Source organism: Myotis nattereri (assembly GCF_964212035.1).
Source record: "Myotis nattereri genome assembly, chromosome: 2".
NCBI lineage: Eukaryota > Metazoa > Chordata > Mammalia > Chiroptera > Vespertilionidae > Myotis > Myotis nattereri.
The window spans coordinates 205,199,040-205,217,694 of NC_138076.1; the positions used below are offsets into that span (position 1 = coordinate 205,199,040).

Sequence of the window (18,655 nt, forward strand, 5' to 3'; positions counted from 1 at the left end):
GATGACGTTTCTGAACATTTATAACTTAGAACCTATCGCCAGGCTGGGCTGCTTTAATTATAAGGATTGTTAATGATAATCTTTAAGAACAACATGTATATTACAATTGTTTGTAAGATACAAGTTATTAATAGTAAGTTTTTAGAAGTAAAAGTTATATAAGTTGTTATTAGCAGTCAGCTATTAGGTGCTAACACCTACCAAGCACCACCTCTGTGCCGAACCCGGAGGCCTTGCTAACTGCTTCACCTGCATCATCTCATGGACAACTCCCCATCGCTAAACGGGGCAGCTGTAATATCCTCCTTTAGCATTGGGGAACCTGAGCCTCAGAGGGGGGATGTAACTTGCCTAAAGAAGGATTCTTTTTTTTTTTTTTTATCCTCACCCAAGGATATGTTTTTATTTATTTATTTATTTATTTTATTTTTTTTCAGGGAAAGAGAGAGAGAGAAAGAGAAACACTGATGTGAGAGAGACACATCGACTGGTGGCCTCTCCTATGTGCCCTGACCAGGGATTGAACCTGAAACCTAGGTATGTGTCCTGACTGAGAATCAAACCCACAACCTTTTGGTGTGGGGGCCGATGCTCCAATCAACTGGGACCCTGGCCAGGGAGGTAATGCTTTCTTTCCAATAGGTTTTACAGCAGGGCCTTCAAAGATGGTTGTAAAACTGCCTGACCTGGCTTCTTGATGCAACACTGCTCTGGAGCCCCAAGCCGGCACCAGTGCAGCAAGTGTGCCAAGAGGGGCCTGGGGCAGACTTCCTCCCAGGCCTGTGGGTGAGGACACCCAGCAGCTGGCATCCTGGAGGGAAGTTACTGCTATGATTTCTTTTCATCGTGCCATCAGTAGTTTTTCCATTCCTTAATACATGGTGTCATTTAAACAGTAACGCTGCACTATTTTCTGAGAACAATTTCAACCGACAAGGTTATATATAATGTTCCCTTTTTCTTTCTTTCTCACGCTGGCTGGTTGGCTCATGTATCTATGGTCAGGCACCACTGGTGGCTGGGAAACAAGACACTTTCTAGAAGATCTGAAACCGCAGACTTGTCAACCTGCCACTTTCTTGAGATCTGTCCTTGGACAAGGCCTCAACATCTACCTCTGCAAATAGAAAACACTGATGTTTTCCCCTTGGAGTGACTGGGAGGCCAACAATGAGAAAATAGATGGGGGAGTCCCTAGCACAGTGCCTGGCACATACTAGGCACTTAATAAACTTACCTTGTCTTTCCATCCTTCTCTCCTGACTCTGGGGTGGCAAACCTCACAGTCTCATTCATTCCACGTACAGAGTAAGGCCACAGAGTCTGGGCTGGAGGATTAGATGGTTTTTCCAGCCTGTCTCCTGGCCATCATGCACAGACCCCTCAGTGCCTTTCCACACCCTTGCTGGACGCTTTCTCTGGGTGGCTTGTCAGTGGTCCTACCTTGCGTGGGTGGGCGTGGCTGGGGCTGTCCCAGTGGAGGTCCCAGCTGGGCTGTCCCAGGGGATTTTGCTGGTTTAGTCTGTGGAGCCTAGAGCAGGAGAAGAGAAGCCTGTTGTGATCACCATAGCCATTTACTTCCTGGGTGGGAGGACAGAGTTTACAAAGATCTTTTCATCACTGAGGTCAAACTTACATAAAGTGTGCAATTTTCAAGTGTGCAGCACAGTGAACTTTTACATGTGTCGACACCCACGTGACCACCACCCAGGTCAGGACAGAACGTTTGTGGAGAAGGCTGCTCTGAGCCCCTCCCAGCCAGCAACCCCTTCAAGGATAACCATGATTCCCATGCCTGTTAACACAGATTCAAGATTTTGTGGGCAAAGGGGGGAGCTGGTTTCGACACTTGTTTTTCCAGAAAGCTGGGAAACTAGCAAATTCTTTGGAGAATGACCTGGTAATCCATGGTGAGGACTGTGGAGGGGAGCTCTGTGGGAGCTTGTCAGGTTGGGGGATGGGGAAACGGAAGACACAATAGTCTCTATTGAGTGTGCTGAGATCACACAAAGGGCATATGTGTACACCCACATGCACACACACACACACACACCCTGCCCCTTGCTCAGGTCCAGGATGGAGGGCACAGAAGGGGCAACTGACTTCTCACAATAATCTCTGCCCACAGACCCCCAAGCCCATTTGAGGCGAGGTTTTTCTCCCCAGGATGGAGGGACGAAGGGCCCCTTGGAGCTCCCCAACCCCCCCTGTCAGGAGCAGGGTGTAGAAGCTGTGCCCCATGTCCAGCCTCCGTCCACAACCCATTCCTTTCTCCCTATGCTGGTTCCTTCCTGGGGGTATCGCCTTTGGATCCAGAGGCCTCCCATTCTCAGACAGACTGGCATTTCTGATGGCAACACAGTCTCCTTTGTTTCTGCGGACCTCACCCAAGGCCTCAGGGGTGAGGGCACTGTGGCCCCTGGCATCAGGAATTGGCTCATTTTGGAGACAACAAGGTCGGCCATCAGCTGCTTGTCCTCTTCCACATGCTCTCCAATCAGAGGCATTGAGCTGTCCATCACCTGCAGGAGAAATGACACCTGAGGGACACCCATGCCAGAGTAGCAGGAAGGAGGGCGGGCTCAGCGCGCAAAACAGAATTGACCACTAGATGGCGATGTTCTCCATGCAAACACCCAGCCCAGCGCCTCCAGCTGGGAACCACCCCCTGGAGACATGTAGTTGCCTAAACATGTTCGGTAAACCCACTCCCTGCATTCAGTTCAGTTCGGCCTACATTCGCTGGACTACAGAAACGTGACTGAGGGCCCGGAGCCTTCGCTGACCTTTTCTGCTCTTTTCTTTGGGGAACTGGTCTCCACCCCCTCTTTTCCCAAGGTCAGGGCTGGCTTCCTGAACTTTGGCCCAAGGTCAAGGCTTTCCACAAAGCCAGAAGCAGTGAAGTGCGGGTTCGATTATGACCAAAAAATAAAAAAAGTGACACGGGTTGAGCTGACCCCGGGTTCAGGAAGAAGAGGGAAGAGGAAAGGCCTTTTCTCTGGGCTCTGGAGGAACAGAAGCCTGGAGTGAAACTCATCCCGCAGGGAGCGGGCTGTTTCTCAAAGGAGACAAAGCACGTATTTTTGGAGGGGCCTGCGAGATCAGATTTACCCATCCTGCTATTTTTGAAGCTGTGAAACCAAGGCCTGGACGTGCACAGGGACTTGCCCAAAGTCACATACCAGCAGGCCCAACATCCAGGTGGCTCCCCAGGCATGAGCAGCTGTAGGTCTGGAAGGGGAGTGAGGCCTTGGTAGGTCCTCTCTCTACTCCTCCACTCCTGTCCAGCCCTCTTCACCCACCGAACCTCCATCAAAATCACTGTCTGGTTTCCCCTTTTCCCAAGCTCTGGACTCACCAGGTTCTCTCTCCTACCCGAGTCCTTGTGCCCGTCATTCCCTCAGCTCACTCTTCCCCTGGTTCTCACCTTCAGGAAACACCTGCCCAGCCTTCCTCTGGGAAGCCCTCTCTGGGTGCGCGAGCTCCAAGAAGCCCCCTAGCCCATGTCCTCCTGCTATCCTCGCTTCCGTCATCCCACTGGAGAGCTTACCCCACAGCATGTCATGTCCTGTCTACTGGTGTCTCCCCAGTAACGTCAGGGTTGGGCCCTGTGTCCTGCTACACAGGTACACCCTCACTACTTACCTGTTGATGGAGGCAGGAAAAGTCCAGCTCATAATGATAAGGACACGAATAAGTGCTATAATTTATGGAGCCCTTACTATGTGCCAGGCACTGTACTCAGCACTGGGTGTGGAGGATCTCACACAAACCTCAGAATAGCTCTGTGAGGCACTATTATTATTATTATCCTCAGCTTAAGCATGAGGAAACTGAGGGTCAAAGAGGTGGCAAGTCCAAGGACACATGGCCAGCAAACCGAGGTCCTTTTCTCTCTCCCTAAGCACTGGAACAGCTCTCGGTGGTAAAAACTGGGAACAGGAAACCTGAGTTCCAGGCTTAGGTCCCGCTCGGGACTGGCTGTGGCCCACTGATCTAATCACCTGTAAACTGCGGGGCCTGGGCAGCTGTGAAGACCCCTGCAGCTGAGGCCTGTCGAGGTCTGTGCGTCTAAAGCACCCACTGCAGTGGAAAGCTGGGAAGCTCACAGCTGTGCGTGCTGATTCTAACCTGGTTGTGAGTGAGCTCCTCCCGGTCTGGGCGTGGGTCCTTGGTACCCCAGATTCAATGCCTGGCACGTGGACCGTGTCTCGGTCGGCGTGGGTTGAGCTGAGTTTTAACTGTGAAGTCTGTCTAGATGGGCACAGGCCTGTCCCTTCTCCCCCTGCCCCTGCCCACCTGTTTCTGTTTCCTACATTCCCTGTAGTGGAAAACAGCCCCCACAGGAACCTGGGATCAGAACATTCTGGAATCCCCAGGATGGACACAGCCAAAGGAAGTGGACACTGGTCTCCCCGGGGAAACGTTTTCCCAGTGAGCAATGTCCTTCCCTGGACAGGTCACGGGGGACAAGTTCAAGGGTCTTTCCCTCGAGTATTTCACTGTGAGGATCTTCACAAAACGCACCACCCAGATCTTATGTTCTCACCACAGAGGTGGCTGAAGGGAACCGTATTTTTGGATCTGGGGAGAAACACCTTTTATCTTCCTGGTAGCAGACTCCCCATCTCCCTTGACCCCACCCTAAACTCAGAGTAAGGGAAACAACCCTGCAATGTTTCTCAGAGAAAAAAAACAACAATCTGAAAAGCCATCTTTTTTCCCTTTTGGAACATTTTTTGAAAAGTTGTTTTCTTGTTGTTTTTTTTTAAAGTCCAAACTCACTATTGTGATTTCTTGGGTAAATGGGAAAGGTCTTCATCTCTGACCAGCCTGAATGCCCGGAGGCTGGGAGCCTGGGCCCGGAGAGCAGGTTTTCCCCCTAAGGGTGGAAGTTGAGGAAACAGAGAGGCAGGCGCTTTAGGGCAGAGAGAATGCTAAGGCAGCGAAGGGACTAACTCACGGGGTGGAGGGGAGCGCAGGCCAGGAGTCCTCACCCCTGTCTGGATGGGAGCTCAGGGGGCAGCGCTCCCCGCCGTGTCCCCACCACCTGGCTCAGGGCTGGCACCCAGGATCGGGGTTCGGTGGTGAAGGCATGAACAGTGTGTGTGCGCCAAACCTGAGTTCATGTCTGGTGGTCCCGGGAGGAGATGCAGAGGCTGCAGGGCCAGGAGGGGGTCTCAAGAGATGCAGGAGGGCCCGGGGGCCAACCTGGGTCTGAAGCTGCCGGGCACCTCAGCAGGCAGGGGACCCGCTGCCCCTGGAGCCGCGTGGCTCTGGCCTGGGAGCCAGTGTGCAGGCCGGTACTTCTGCACCTTCAATGTCCCCCCGAGAGGCGCCACTGGGGGGGGGGGGCTGTCAGGTGTGGAGGCAGCCAGAGGGAAGCCGTTCCTGGACCCGAGGGGAGCTGTTTCCCAGGGGAGGCCTGCACTTACACACGCAGCTCCTCGTGGGCGCTTCCTCCCCTCCCCTCCGAGGGCAGCCACTCCCCGGGCAGGGCTGCGACATCCCGGCACAGCTGGGGGAGAGCAGCAGGGCTCCCCCCCATCACGGCACCGACCTAGTCCTGCTCGCTGTGGGCCCAGGGAGTGGCGGACACCGGGCCTGGAGGACCAGCCGCTCCCGCGGTCTCCTGGCCACGAGCAGCTGGTCCCGCAGGCCACGTGCTTCCCATCAGCAGCCGCAGCCCCCGGTTGGGCGGGGCGGGCGGGGCGGGGCTCCCTCTCCTGTCCTGGCCTGGGGTCAGCTCGGCCTCCCTGCTGCCCTGTGAGCAGCCCCAGGAGTGGGCGTCTGCGAAGGTGCTTTCGAAGGAGGGGCGAGCGCGGCACGAAGTGGGAGAGAAGGGAGAGCTGAGGCCAAAGGGCATTCTCAGGGGAAAGCAGTGGACGCATGACCTCTGGTGGGGAGGGGGCCGGGCAGGGGAGTGGGGGGCAGAGAAACACTGTGGGAGCAGGAGAGCCAGGGGAGGAGTCGGAGGCGAGGGGGATTGTGGGAGCACGAGAGACATGGGAGGAGTCAGGAGAGACAAGGATTGAGGGATTGTGGGTGGTAGAGGAGGATTGTGGGATTGTGGATGGTAGAGGAGGATTGTGGGAGCACGAGAGCAGGGGAGGAGTCAGAGGAGAGGGGGATTGTGGGATTGGGAGAAACATGAAGGGGTACCGGGGTTAGTGGAGGATTGTGGGAACAGGAGGGACATGAGAGGAGTCGGAGGAGAGGGGCATTGTGGGATTGTGGATGGTAGAGGGGGATTGTGGGAGCACGAGAGACGTGGGAGGAGTCAGGAGAGAGGAGGATTGTGGGATTGTGGGTGGTAAAGGGGATTGTGGGATGGGAGAAGCACGGAGGGGAACCTGGGGGAAGGCATGTGGTGATGGTCTTGGAGGACCGCAGGGGTTTGTGGGAGGGATTCTAGGACCCACGGCCCCTCTCGGGCTTCTGTCTTACAATTAATGACCCAACAGCTTTCCCTCCGTTCAGATGCTTGCACAGCGGTGTCCCCTTTCCTACCCGTCAGCGCCCCGCCGCTTGTTTATCATCCCCCTTCCCTGCCAGCCGCACACCCGGTGTCTGTCTGTGTCCCCAGAGCCGCCGTGCCTGGCGCTGACCCCCGAGTATATGTTTACCGAGTGAACAGGCGATGGGAACGCTGCATGGCGACTACACAGCTGGACACCGAGAACATGTCAGCGGCCCGATGGGAGAGAACCTGCCCCCGTAGGCTGATGTTCTCGCCTCCCGTGGGCCCAGGGGCCAGCGGTGCCGGCAGACCGCATGCCGGGGGCTGTGGGGGCCCAGCCCAGAGGCCCCGGGCACAGGCTTGAGATGCAGCTGGGGGTGGGGGTGGGGGTGGGGGTGTGTGAGGCTGCAGGTGCCCAGGCCGTGAGTCGGGCGGCTGGCCATGCCGGGACCACACCTGGAGCCCTCCGCTCCGCAGCCTGCCCGGGGCCGGGTCAGGCCAGGAGCACCTCTGCTGCCGCCCTCACCTCGATGATGTAATCTCTGCCGTCCTTGCTGTGGACGGCCTTGACCGCGCAGATGTCCAGGCCGCCAAACATTTCTGAGCAGCTATCCACCCACAGCCTGTACCTGCAGGGATGGATAGACAGTGAGCGAGCGTGGGGGGCAGAGGGCTGGGAAGGGAAGCAGAGGGAGGGAGATGAAGACAAAGCGATAGTGAGACACACAGATAAACAGACAGGGAGAGAGACAGTGGCACAGGCCCATTCAGAGATGGAGGGATATGGTAAGAAATAACAGACAGCCTGGCTAGTGTGGCTCAGTGGTTGAGCGTCGACCTATGACCTATGCACTCAATTCCAGGTCAAGGCACATGCCTGGGTTGCAGTGTGGGGCATGCAGGAGGCAGCCAATCAATGATTCTCATTGTTGATGTATCTCTCTCTCTCTCTCTCTCTCCCTCTCTCTCTCTCTCTCTGAGGTTAATAAAAAGTATATATTAAGAAAAACAGCCCTAACCGGTTTGGCTCAGTGGATAGAGCATCGGCCTGCAGACTGAAGGGTCCCAGGTTCGATTCCGGTCAAGGGCATGTACCTTGGTTGCGGGCACATCCCCAGTAGGAGGTGTGCAGGAGGCAGCTGATCAATGTTTCTCTCTCATCGATGTTTCTAACTCTCTATCCCTCTCCCTTCCTCTCTATAAAAAATCAATAAAATATATTTAAAAAAAGAAAGAAAAACAACAGACATATGGCAAGAGAGACAGAAGAGAGACACAGAGAAAGGCAGTGGGAGAGACAGAGTGGTAAAAAAATTTTTAAAGGCGGAGAAATAGATGGACAGTGAGAGAGAGAGAGAGAGAGAGAGAGAGAGAGAGAGAGAGAGAGAGAGAGCCAGGCAGGCAGGAGAGAGGAATGATGAGGGGGGTTGGGGAAGCAACAATAAGAGTTGGGAGAAATCCCCCCAGTCCCACCTGGAACTTTGCTGGCTCCACAGTAATGGAGAGCTTTCCCTACCCCCACCCAGATCCATTCTGGACACCCAGCCACCCCAGCAGCCCTTTTCCCTTGGGAAAGCTGCTTGGAGGGCTTCAGAATCCCTCCCAGGCTGCCCTCCCAGCTCCAGGGACCAGGCTAGACAAGAGCCTGCAGGGGGACAAAGAGCATATTCTGCCCTGAGCCTGGGGCGGGCATGTGAGGGAGCCCAGCAGGCTGCTCCGGGCCAGGGGCCTGGCCCTCTGGACCTGCTGCTTTTGTTCCCTTTCCAGCCACTTGATGGCTGAGAGGCCAGTTTGCTTTGCAGGGGAAAGAGTTCCTGCTGGACTCTGCCCCTGCAACAAGGGGATGGTTGTATCTGAGACATTTTCCCCGGCTTGCACTTGGCTTCCCCTGTGGTGGCTGGATTTGGGAGTCACAGGGGACTTTGTGTCAATGTTCTTGCTTCTCACCCCACTCTCCAGGGTCACACGGGGCACGCCTACTCCAAGATCTATTTGTGTCTCTGAGCCATAGGCCTGGAATGAGGAGAGATCATGGCTCAAGTGCTCTTAGCACAACTCTCTCATCGTATCTGCTAATGTCCACTGAGGCCCAGAGAGGGAGAGCGGCATGGCCAGGTCACACAGTAAGATGGTGTTAGAGCCCAGATTGGCCAGATCTCCTGGCTCCTAGTTCAATTCTTTCCGTAAACTGTAGCATGTGAGATCATAGAAGTAAAAGGAAGGATGAAAACTATGTCTACTAAGCTCCTACTATGTGCCAGGCATTCTGTGGGGGGTTGACTCCTCATTCTTTCTAACCCCCACAACGACTCTATCAGGAAGGTTTAACCCATTTTACCGATGAGGAGACTGAGGGTCAGAGAGGGTAATAAGTATGTGCTGGCTTCCAAACCCAGATCCTGTTTGATTCCACAGGACACAGAGACACCCTGCCTCTCAGTCAGAATGTTGGGACCTCCTCTCCCTCAGCGTGGGAGACCAGTGATCTGGACGCTTCTTTTTAATTTTTAATTTTATTTATTTCAGAGAGAGGAAGGGAGAAGCGGTTAGGAACATCAATGAGAGAGAATCATCGATCCATTGCCTCCTGCACGCCCCGCACCGGGGATAGAGCCAGTAACCCAGGCAAGTGACCTGACCAGGAATTGAACCGTGACCTTCTGGTTCATGGGTTGACGTTCAACCACTGAGCCACACCAGCCAGGTGAGTTACCTGAATTCTTGCTGTCAGTTCCCTCTGTAATTTTGGGTGAGCCTTTCCCCCTTGCAGCCTCAGCTTCCTGTTGTACTCCTCACCCATCTCCCGCCACGGCTGCAGCTTCCCCCTAAGCACCTTCTTCGTTTCTCACCTCTCTGTCATGGCCACCTGCTCCAGCATGGCAGAGCCTGTGTTGGCCTTCCAGTTGCCAGAGATGGAGGTTCTCCTGTAGCAGAACAAATAACACAGTGAGGGCGTTAGGGACATGTCCCCCTGATCTGCTTTCCTTCTTTGCTTTGGCTGTCAGGAGGCTCTCATTATGAGATGTATTCTTAGGGACACATGCTGTCCTCAGCTTTATCTTTTATGTGGATTGCCTTATTTCTTGGATCTTTTAAAGAACAATTTTAACTGATTCTTTTTTAGAGAGAGAAAGGACGAGAGAGAGAGAGAGAGAAAGAGAGAGAGAGAGAGAGAAAGAACGCGCAAGAGAGACATAGATTTGTTATTCTACTTATTTGTACATTCACTGGTTGATTCTTGTATGTGCCCTGATAGGGGATCAAACTCACAACCTTGGCATTTTGGGTATTTCTTGGATCTTAGTATCTTTTCCAAAGCTACCTTTGAAGTTTAATAATTAAATTTAAAAAATGTCTACACAATCTAATGAAATCCCCCAAACTTTGGCCTCTTTTTTTGAGAACTAGGCCAGCATAACCCCTGGGGATTCTGGGATTTTCTCACAGCTCCCAAATGTAGGGAAAACGACCCATGGAGAGGAGTGATTACTTTTCCATCGTGAAGACCAGGAGGGCCTTCTGGCCTCATCACCCTCTCAGTTCCCTTGTCTTTTCTGCCCGGCAACACCTGACCTCCCTTTGGGTGCTCCCATGCCCATGGCTCTTTCCTACGTCCAGGCCTCCACACATCTCCTTTCCTTTGCCTGGTCCAGTCTTTGTCTCCATCCTTGCCGCCCTAAGTCCTACTCATCCTTCAAGTTTCGCCTGAAATGTGACTTCCTGGCAGCCCACCTTCCCCAACAAGAGTAGACCCTCCTGCACTACACCTGTACCAGTGTTTAGTAATGCTCTCTCACCTGTAATGACTGCTTTACAGGGGACATGTTAACTCGTCCCCTAATGTCCAGTGGGACCTGGCATGGAGCCGGTGAGGAAGGGACTGTGTGTGCAGAATGCAGACAAACCTTGTCCAGTGGTTCATGTGTACTCAGCAAAGATGAAATGGCTATAAACAAAGTGGCAGAGGTAAAGCTATTTGTTTTATGGCCAAGGGCAGGCAGGTGGTGGGGACTAAAGGATGATGGTGGGGGGTGGTGGTGGTGGTGGAATTGCTACAAAATATGTCCTAAATGAGAAAAGAGTACAGAAAAGACTAGATGGCGGCCAATGGGAGTCATAATGACCAAGGGGCATCGATAAACAGAGACATCGATAAGGTTCACATCAGTTCAGTTTCATTCAGTTCAGCTCAACTGAACTCCATTCAATTTGTCAAAGACTCACTGGGCCATCCTGTTTCCTGGGAAGTGGTCTGGGTGTACAGAGGTGACCCCTCCTCAGGCTTCTCACTACCTAGAGGGGGAACTAGTCTAAAACCAGAGGCTAGGCTTGGTGGGGCTATCGATCTACACAAGGAGAGACGCGCTCTGGGGAAGCCACGACCAAACCAGAGTCCTTACTGCGACCGCAGAAGGTAGCCAGTGGGATGTGTCTGGAGGATGAGTAGGGATTGCTATCGTGGGATCTATCCTGGGGTAAGAGGAGGCAGAACTGACTCGGGTCAGACGGATGTGAGTTTGAACCTTGGTCCCTGCATTCTGTAGCTGTATAACTATGGTCAGCATCCCTGCGTCTTTATTATCTCATTGTAAAATGGGAATCATTAAAGTACCATCCTTCCAGGGTACTGTGTGGATTAAAGGAAATCTGCCCCCCAAATCTTTTAGTACAATGGGCGCTACTATGATTTCTCAGTGAGTGGAAATGAGAGAAGGCATTCAAATGCCAGAGGCAGCAGGAACAGAGCCAGACCGCTCTCCTTCCAAGAAGATAATGATGGTGAGAGTTGATATTTAATGAGTGCTTTCTATGTGCGAGACACGGGTCTAAGGGCTTTATAAGCACTGGCTTCTTTCAGCCTCACGGAACCTAACAAGACGGATATTATTTTATCATCATTCCCACTTAGTGGCAGAGCCACCAAACCATATCTGAGAAATTCCATGCTCTGAACTACGATTCGCCACGGCAGAGCCCATGGCTGGCTTGGGGGAAAGAGTCAGTTGGCCCTAATGTGATCCAGCTACTGGCATGCACGATGGAGCCTAGACTGTGACAAAAGGGTCTGTCTGTCCAGGTTGCAAATGTATGACGCTGACCCCCTCATGGAGGAAGGTGGGGCCGGGGATGGAGGAGACGACCTAAGTCACCTTGGCAATGAGTGGAGATGGCGAGTCAGTACGAAAGGGACTGTACGAAGCCCTATATCACAATTGGTAACGTGTTTCTTATAGGGCTGTGGGGCACTGGTTCTGCAAAGTGCATGTAGAGTGGGATTTGCACGTAAGGGCAGAGATGGCGGATGGTGGGAGCCAGGACTCCCTGCTGGAGTGGGACGTTTAGATAAGCAATCTGGGAAGGCCAAATGAACCCTGTGGGACTAGATGGAAGCCGGAGGCACCAATGTGAACTCCACTTAGCTTTAGACACAGACGGATAATGTTATAGAAATGATCGCCGGTGTGTGAGGAATGGGTTAAGGTACAAACGTATCTTTCCTAGCTCTGCGGAGAGGCCTGGAAAAATGACACTCCAGGAGCAAAGGCCTGAGAGCAGGGCGGCAGGTGGGCCAGGGAGGAGGCTGAGCGGGCAAGGGCGGAGAGGATGTCCTCCCCTGAGGTCTGCCACGAACCCCCTCCCTGGGATGTGGGCCAGCTCAGGGTCCAGGAAACGCCGTAACGAATGACAAATTGGGGCTGTCAGGGAAGAAAGGCCGGGCATAAAGAATGCGGCAGTGAGGTAATCCTCAAGGAGAGGAACTGGGACAAGGTGCAGTCAATGTCAAGTGGAAACTCGAACAGCGAGGAGAGGAGGGAAGTGATACCATGACGGGCGGCGGAGGCCTCAGGAATGCACTGGGCTGCGGCACCAGCATGCTCCCTCCCTCAGCGGGCGCAGGGAGGAGGGGACATCATCACCCCGAGGGCATCAGAGAGCGGCCACAGGTCTGGCCTGGCTCCTGGGTGCAAGAGCCTGATTGGCGGGACAGGGCCGAGGTGTTCCTTGGGAACTGGCTCCATCTCTTTGGAGGAAATAGGTCAACTACCTGCACCTTCTCCAGCCTCCCAGGCAACGGCAGAGACTGCACGGCCCGCAAGGCCCGCAGTTACCATCCGGGCCTTTGCAGAACAATGTGCTGACCCTCGGTGCAGGCAATCCAGGTGGTACAAAGCAGCCCTAGACCATGCATCGATGGGAGTGCATCGCTGTGATGGGTAAAACTTTATTTAAAAAAAAAATACTTTCATTGATTTCAGAGAGGAAGGGAGAGGGAGAGAGAGAGAAACATCAATGATGAGAGAGAATCATAGACCGGCTGCCTCCTGCATGCCCCACACTGGGGATCAAGCCTGCAACCCCGGCATGTGCCCTGACCGGGAAACAAAGTGTGACCTGCTGGTTCATAGGTCAACACTCAACCACGGAGCCATGCTGGCCGGGCATGATGGGTAAAAGTTTATTTACAGAAACAAGTGGCAGCTGGATTTGGCCTGTGCGCTGTGGTCTGCTGACCCTGACCTAGAGCACAAACTGCACCGCGCAGAAGCACATAGAGACTTCCAGCTGCCCTCGCCGGCCCCTGCAGCCCTCCGCATGGCGCCATTCACACAGCCGGGGCTCCGAAAGGCTTGGCACGCGGGCACTGGGTGGCTCTCTGGGGTCTCATCATTTCAGGTGGAACCAACAACAACATTCCAAAGTGAGAGACAGACAGCCTCGGAGCAGAAGAGATGCTCTGAAGATGGGCCTCCCACCTCGGCTCCCAGTGAGTCACCCTCTGCCGGTGCCTCCCCTGGGGGAATGTGCTGGATTTCCTGTCGCTTGCCCCCTCTTTTTCCCTGTTTTCATTGGGGGATGCCCCTGCGCCTGTCGCATGCCGTCTTGCTGGACTCTCCATGCTGCTTTTCTGACTTTCTCTAACCACAAGCCTGTGGCCGAAGTTGGACCAATCAGCGCTGTTTCCGTGGAACCACAATCTCAACTCAAGTCCTGAGGTGATTAGGGGACATTCACTTCCCAGTCGGGGTGCCATGGAGATTGTCTATTGCTTCTGGCTACCCAGATCCCTGGGCTGCCCTGGACCCTCATATTTCTGAAACTGATAACTGAGTGACTTTGTTAATTTGTTTTAAGTTTCTGAACATCCATGTTTTTCTCATAAATCCCCTTTAAAAAGCTCCATCAAATTAGTCAAGTGTGGTTTCTGTTGCTCGCAGCCAGAGAATCCTGACGTGGTCTCCTAACTGGCCTTAGTGGCTCCAGGGAATCCCCTTTGCAGCCCGAGGGCCCAGAGCCACCTTTTTATTAATTCAGGTCAGACCACGCCACGTCTCTGATCGGCAGAGAACAGGAAAATCCACAACCTCAGCGAAGCGTTCGAGGCCCTGCTTGATCTGTCCTCAAGTTTCTCTCCATCTCATTTCCTACGACACACAACCTGAATGTACCCGAAGTTCCCCAAACATGCCCGTGTCTTCCTTCCTCGGGGGGGACAGCCCTCGTTTGGGCAGACAGACTTCCACCCTGGGATAAGCCGGGTGGACCGTCAGCCCTCAGTTTACAGACCAGAGAAGGTCATAAAGGAGGTGGAAAGGGGGAAAGTGATGGGCAGATGGGGCCTTCTCCTGGGGCGGGGGAGACAGGGTTGGACATGCATCACTAATCTGTTTCCCCCCACTCTCTTCCCCCGCTCCTCCCAGACACCCCCCCCCCCGCCCCGCCCACCCCCGCCAGGGACTCACATGTAAGCCTTGTAGTTGGATCCGATTTTCTGGATGCGAATGTCGTACTTGGAGTCGATGAAGGCCTCGGTGGTGGCGTAGGTTCTGGCCATCGCCACCATGCTGGTGATGTCCTGGTAGTCATGCTGGTTTTCCACTTTGATCTGTGTGGGAGGGCGAGAAGGTGAGTGCCACCCACCCGCGTTCATGAGCACCTACCCGACTCCAGGACCAGTGCTCCATACAGAGTGACCTTGAGGTCACCTGCCTGGCAGGGGATACAGACACGGGAACCAGTCGTCCCCCTGCGCCTGCAGAAGAGGGAGGGAACTCCCTGGGGAGTCAAGGGGACTTCACAGAAGAGGTGAGCCGGGCAGGGCTGGGAAGGATGAATGTGACTTCAGATGGACTACCCAGCAGGGATGCTCTGAGAGGCCTGAGGAAGGGCAAATTGGAGGCAGAAGGAGCCCCATGGGGAGGGTGGGAGGGGTGGGCAATGGGATCAGACTGGCCGATGGGGCAGGAAGGTGGGGGACAGCTGAAGGGGGTCCTCAGAGAACAGACTATAGATGGTCTGAACAGCTTAGTAAGGGGCTAGAATTTTCAGCCCAAAGGCTCTGGAAAGGCCCTGGGAGAAGTTTAAGCTAAAAAGTAGCCTAATTTTTGTTTTAGAAAAATCATCAAACAGTTGTATAGAGGGTTGAATGGAGGGGTGTGATAGGGGATAGAGAGAGAGAGCAGTTAGAAAGCAGGGGGTGTGTATGTGTGTGCGAGGGTGTGCACATGTGGATTCTGTGTGTGAGGACCTGTGTGTGTAGTTTGTGGTGTGTATATGCAATGTGTGTTATGTATTATATGTGTGGTGTGTCGTATGTGATGCTTGTGTATGCAGGCAGTGCGTGCGTGTGTGTGTGTGTGTGTGTGTGTGTGTGTGAGTACCCACGCACTGGACAAGGCCAGCTCTGTAAGGCCAAAGGCCTGATGGAGACACTCATACTGTGCCCTGAGGCCAGGAACCCCTCTCAGGCCACGGGCAGCCAAGCATCTCAGCCTTTGGGATCTCCAGGCTGTGTGACCTTGGGGAAGTTACTTAGCCTCTCTGTGTCTCACTTTCCTTTTTTTAAAAAAAATATTTTTATTGATTTCAGAGAGGAAAAGAGAGAGAAACATCAATGATGAGAGAGAATCATTGATCGGCTGCCTCCTGCACACACCACACGGGGGATTGAGCCCGAAACCCAGGCAGGCATGTGCCCTGACCAGGAATCAAACTGTGATCTCCTGGTTCATAGGTCGATGCTGAACCACTGAGCCATACTGGCTGGGCTTCTCACTTTCTTTATCAGCAAAATGTGGATAACTTGTTGATGCAAAGTAGCTACTCCATATCAAATGTGGATAACTTGCTGGGTTAGTGTTGAACATTGGATTGCTGTTGAGTATTAAATGAGATACTATATATAAATGGTTTATCAGAACACTTGGCTCATCACAAGCACTTGATAAGTGATAACTATTATTAATTGTTACCATTTCCTCTCATAACCTGAACACCCAGCATAGTGCTTAGCACACAGTAGGTACTCAATAAATATTTGCTGAAAGAATGCATACCGGGGCCAGTCACGGGAATAGCTGAGTGACCAGAGTCTAGGCCAGCGGTTCTCAACCTGTGGGTCGTGACCCCTTTGGGGGGTCAAATGACCCTTTCACAGGGGTCGCCTAAGACCATCAGAAAACACATATAGAATTACATATTGTATTTGTGATTAATCACTATGCTTTAATTATGTTCAACTTGTAACAATGAAAATACATCCTGCATATCAGATATTTACATTACGATTCATAACAGTAGCAACATTACAGTTATGCAGTAGCAATGAAAATAATTTTATGGTTGGGGGTCACCACAACATGAGAAACTGTATTAAAGGGTCGAGGCATTAGGAAGGTTGAGAACCACTGGTCTAGGCAGAGGGAAAGGAGGGGCCATGGCCCTGGGGGTGATGCTGCCTGTTGAAAACAGACTCCCAAACATTAACAGAAAACGGAGCCTTAACACCGTATGGAAGCTAAAGGTTAGTGGGGATTCATGCTTTTCCATCCAATCTCCCCTCAGATGGGAACACAGGAAATGGGGCCAAGATCCTTCCCAGGTAACGGTTTGAAATTAATCTCAACACAGAAACACATGAGCCACGGAGTGGAGTCCACAGCCCTATCTTAATAGCCTGGAAAACATTCCGGGCAAGTGTGGCCAGCATCTCCCCCCGTCCAGATCCGTCTACGTCAGGTTCCCACAGAAGGCCAAGTTCGGAGCGTGCTTCTTCCCAGCGGGACGGCCCAGACAAAGTTGTTTTTCCCCCACAAAGATAAGTGCATGAGGCAATTTACTCAACCAGGTTATTTACGAATAAGCTAATAGCTGGGTGGCTATGGACCAACAATAATAACCATAGCTTAGAACACTTGCTCTGTGGTCTCTCTTTCTGGCAAGAACGAGCCGGCAGGGCCAGCTGGACACTCAGGCCACTCGTAGTTCGGGATGATAAAGCCATGACCTTGGCACACAAATGGATGCTTGTTTTTCTGTTTTTATAACAGGAAGATGTGCATCCAGCGCATTCCGAAGTGGTATCTGTTCATGAAAACCTGGTTAGATGGGGCGGAGAGGGACACGCTACGTATGTTCTATCCCCATAGGTGCTTACCAGCCTTGCAGCTCCCAGACTCTCGGGCTGTTTAGTTCAGAATCAATTCCCGAGCTCAGCATTGAGAGCTGAGAAGAGCCGGGCCTGTGTGGCTCGGTGGTTGAGCGTCGACCTATGAACCAGGAGGTCACGGTTCGATTCCCAGTCAGGGCACATGCCCGGGTTTGCAGGCGTGATCCCCAGCGTGGGATATGCAGGAGGCAGCTGATCTCTCTCATCATTGATGTTTCTATCTCTCTCCCTTCCTCTCTGAAATCAATTATATATATATATTGAGAAGAAGTAAATGGAAGTTGCTAATAACCTAATAATGTAGACGTTCCCAGACTTTCTGGGTTCACGGTTCCCATCTCAAGAATTATCTCATGGCATTCCTAGGCCAAGAGAAATACCAAGCACTTCCATCTACTAAGTAGTTAGAGCTAAATTGCTGGATAAATATTTATTTCAGGACAACTTGGTAATTATTTAAAAAAATACACATAATGTTTTTATTTCATTTTAAATAACGAGAATTACTTACTAATGGAATGTGTGTGCTTGGTGGGCACAGCACAAGTTCTCAAACCACAGACTTAGCCGGACCCCATCGCCCGCATTTCCTAGTGCCTGCTGATTGGCACATGGTTCTTGCTTTTCTGCACAGCCAGCACCCAAATCCCAGCTTTGCCAAGATGCAGCGCCATTGAAAGGAGCAGGTTGTGATCCAAGGCTGACACAGGGAGCTACCTCGGCCAGTGATCTGCATGTCTCACAGGTGTCGAGAGCTGTTTTTTCTCTTGAAAATTTAAAATATACTGCGGTGCAGGGTTTGGGAACCAGGGACCTAATGTTTTGACTCCCAACACCCTCCCCTAGCAGTTAAGAACAGGAGTCTCTGGGCAGTATCCCTGGGAGAAAAAGCCTACCTGGTTCTCATGGCAACCATGGGTCTGAGAACTCCCCGGGGCAGCGTATCTAATAAACCCGTCTATAGGTGCAACCAGCCCATACTTAAGGAAAATTTGATTTCACTCATATGTGGAATGTAATGAACAAACTGAAATACCAAGCAAAACAGTCAGACTCCTAGATAGAGAGCAGGCAGACAGCTCTGGAGGTGTTAGGGTGTGTGTGTGTGTGTGTGTGTGTGTGTGTGTGTGTAGGGATTGAGCAAAATAGAAAAAAAAGAACTCATGGACACAGAGGGGGTGGAGAAGGGTGAATGCAGAGGGAAAGGACATAGAGGGGATAAATGGTGATGGAAAAAATCTATATATATAAAAGCCCAGCACCTGGACCGGCAGAATGACCAGAGCAACTGGTAGCTATGACACGCGCTGCAGCAGCCAACCATCCTGATCTGGCCCCCAATCGGCCCCCAACACCCCGATTGGGGGCAGGGCCGGCTGGACAACTGCCCACAGCCCTTCCCCCTGGCCAGCCCCACCCCTGATCGGCCCCCAACACCCTAACTGGGGCAGGGCCAGCCAGCCAATTGCCCGCAGCCCCTCCCCCCGCTGGCCTGGTCCTATGGGCCCCATTGGGGCAGGCCAGCCAGACCCCACCAGTGCATGAATTTGTGCACCTGGCCTCTAGTATAAAATAAAACAACAACAAAGGCTAGTACACTTGTTAAGATGGTACAAATTCTATTGGAGATTGGTTCACCAGGCTCTCAGTGCAAAGCATGTTGGTGAGAGTAAGCTCACCATTTAGGGTAGTCCTTAAGCATGTTTGCAATGAAGTAAAGTGCTAAAGTGTTGTACTAAACACAAAAT

General features: G+C 52.5%; 1 protein-coding gene across 2 annotated transcripts in view; it reads right to left on the reverse strand.

The window, feature by feature from the left end:
- Nucleotides 1-434: 434 nt before the first annotated feature.
- The window catches only part of SYN3 (synapsin III), a 419,516-nt gene continuing 401,295 nt past the window's right edge, over nucleotides 435-18,655 (reverse strand). The window contains exons 9-13 of one of the 2 annotated variants that reach the window (XM_081082855.1): nucleotides 14,203-14,345; nucleotides 9,310-9,384; nucleotides 6,987-7,089; nucleotides 2,388-2,522; nucleotides 435-1,531 (exon numbers count right to left, since the gene is read on the reverse strand). In XM_081082855.1, the coding sequence (XP_080938981.1) occupies nucleotides 1,337-1,531; nucleotides 2,388-2,522; nucleotides 6,987-7,089; nucleotides 9,310-9,384; nucleotides 14,203-14,345 (651 nt within the window). In that variant the 3' untranslated portion in view covers nucleotides 435-1,336. Of the gene's footprint in view, nucleotides 1,532-2,387; nucleotides 2,523-6,986; nucleotides 7,090-8,983; nucleotides 9,385-14,202; nucleotides 14,346-18,655 lie in introns of those variants that run through there. The other variant, XM_081082856.1, reaches the window with a different exon arrangement.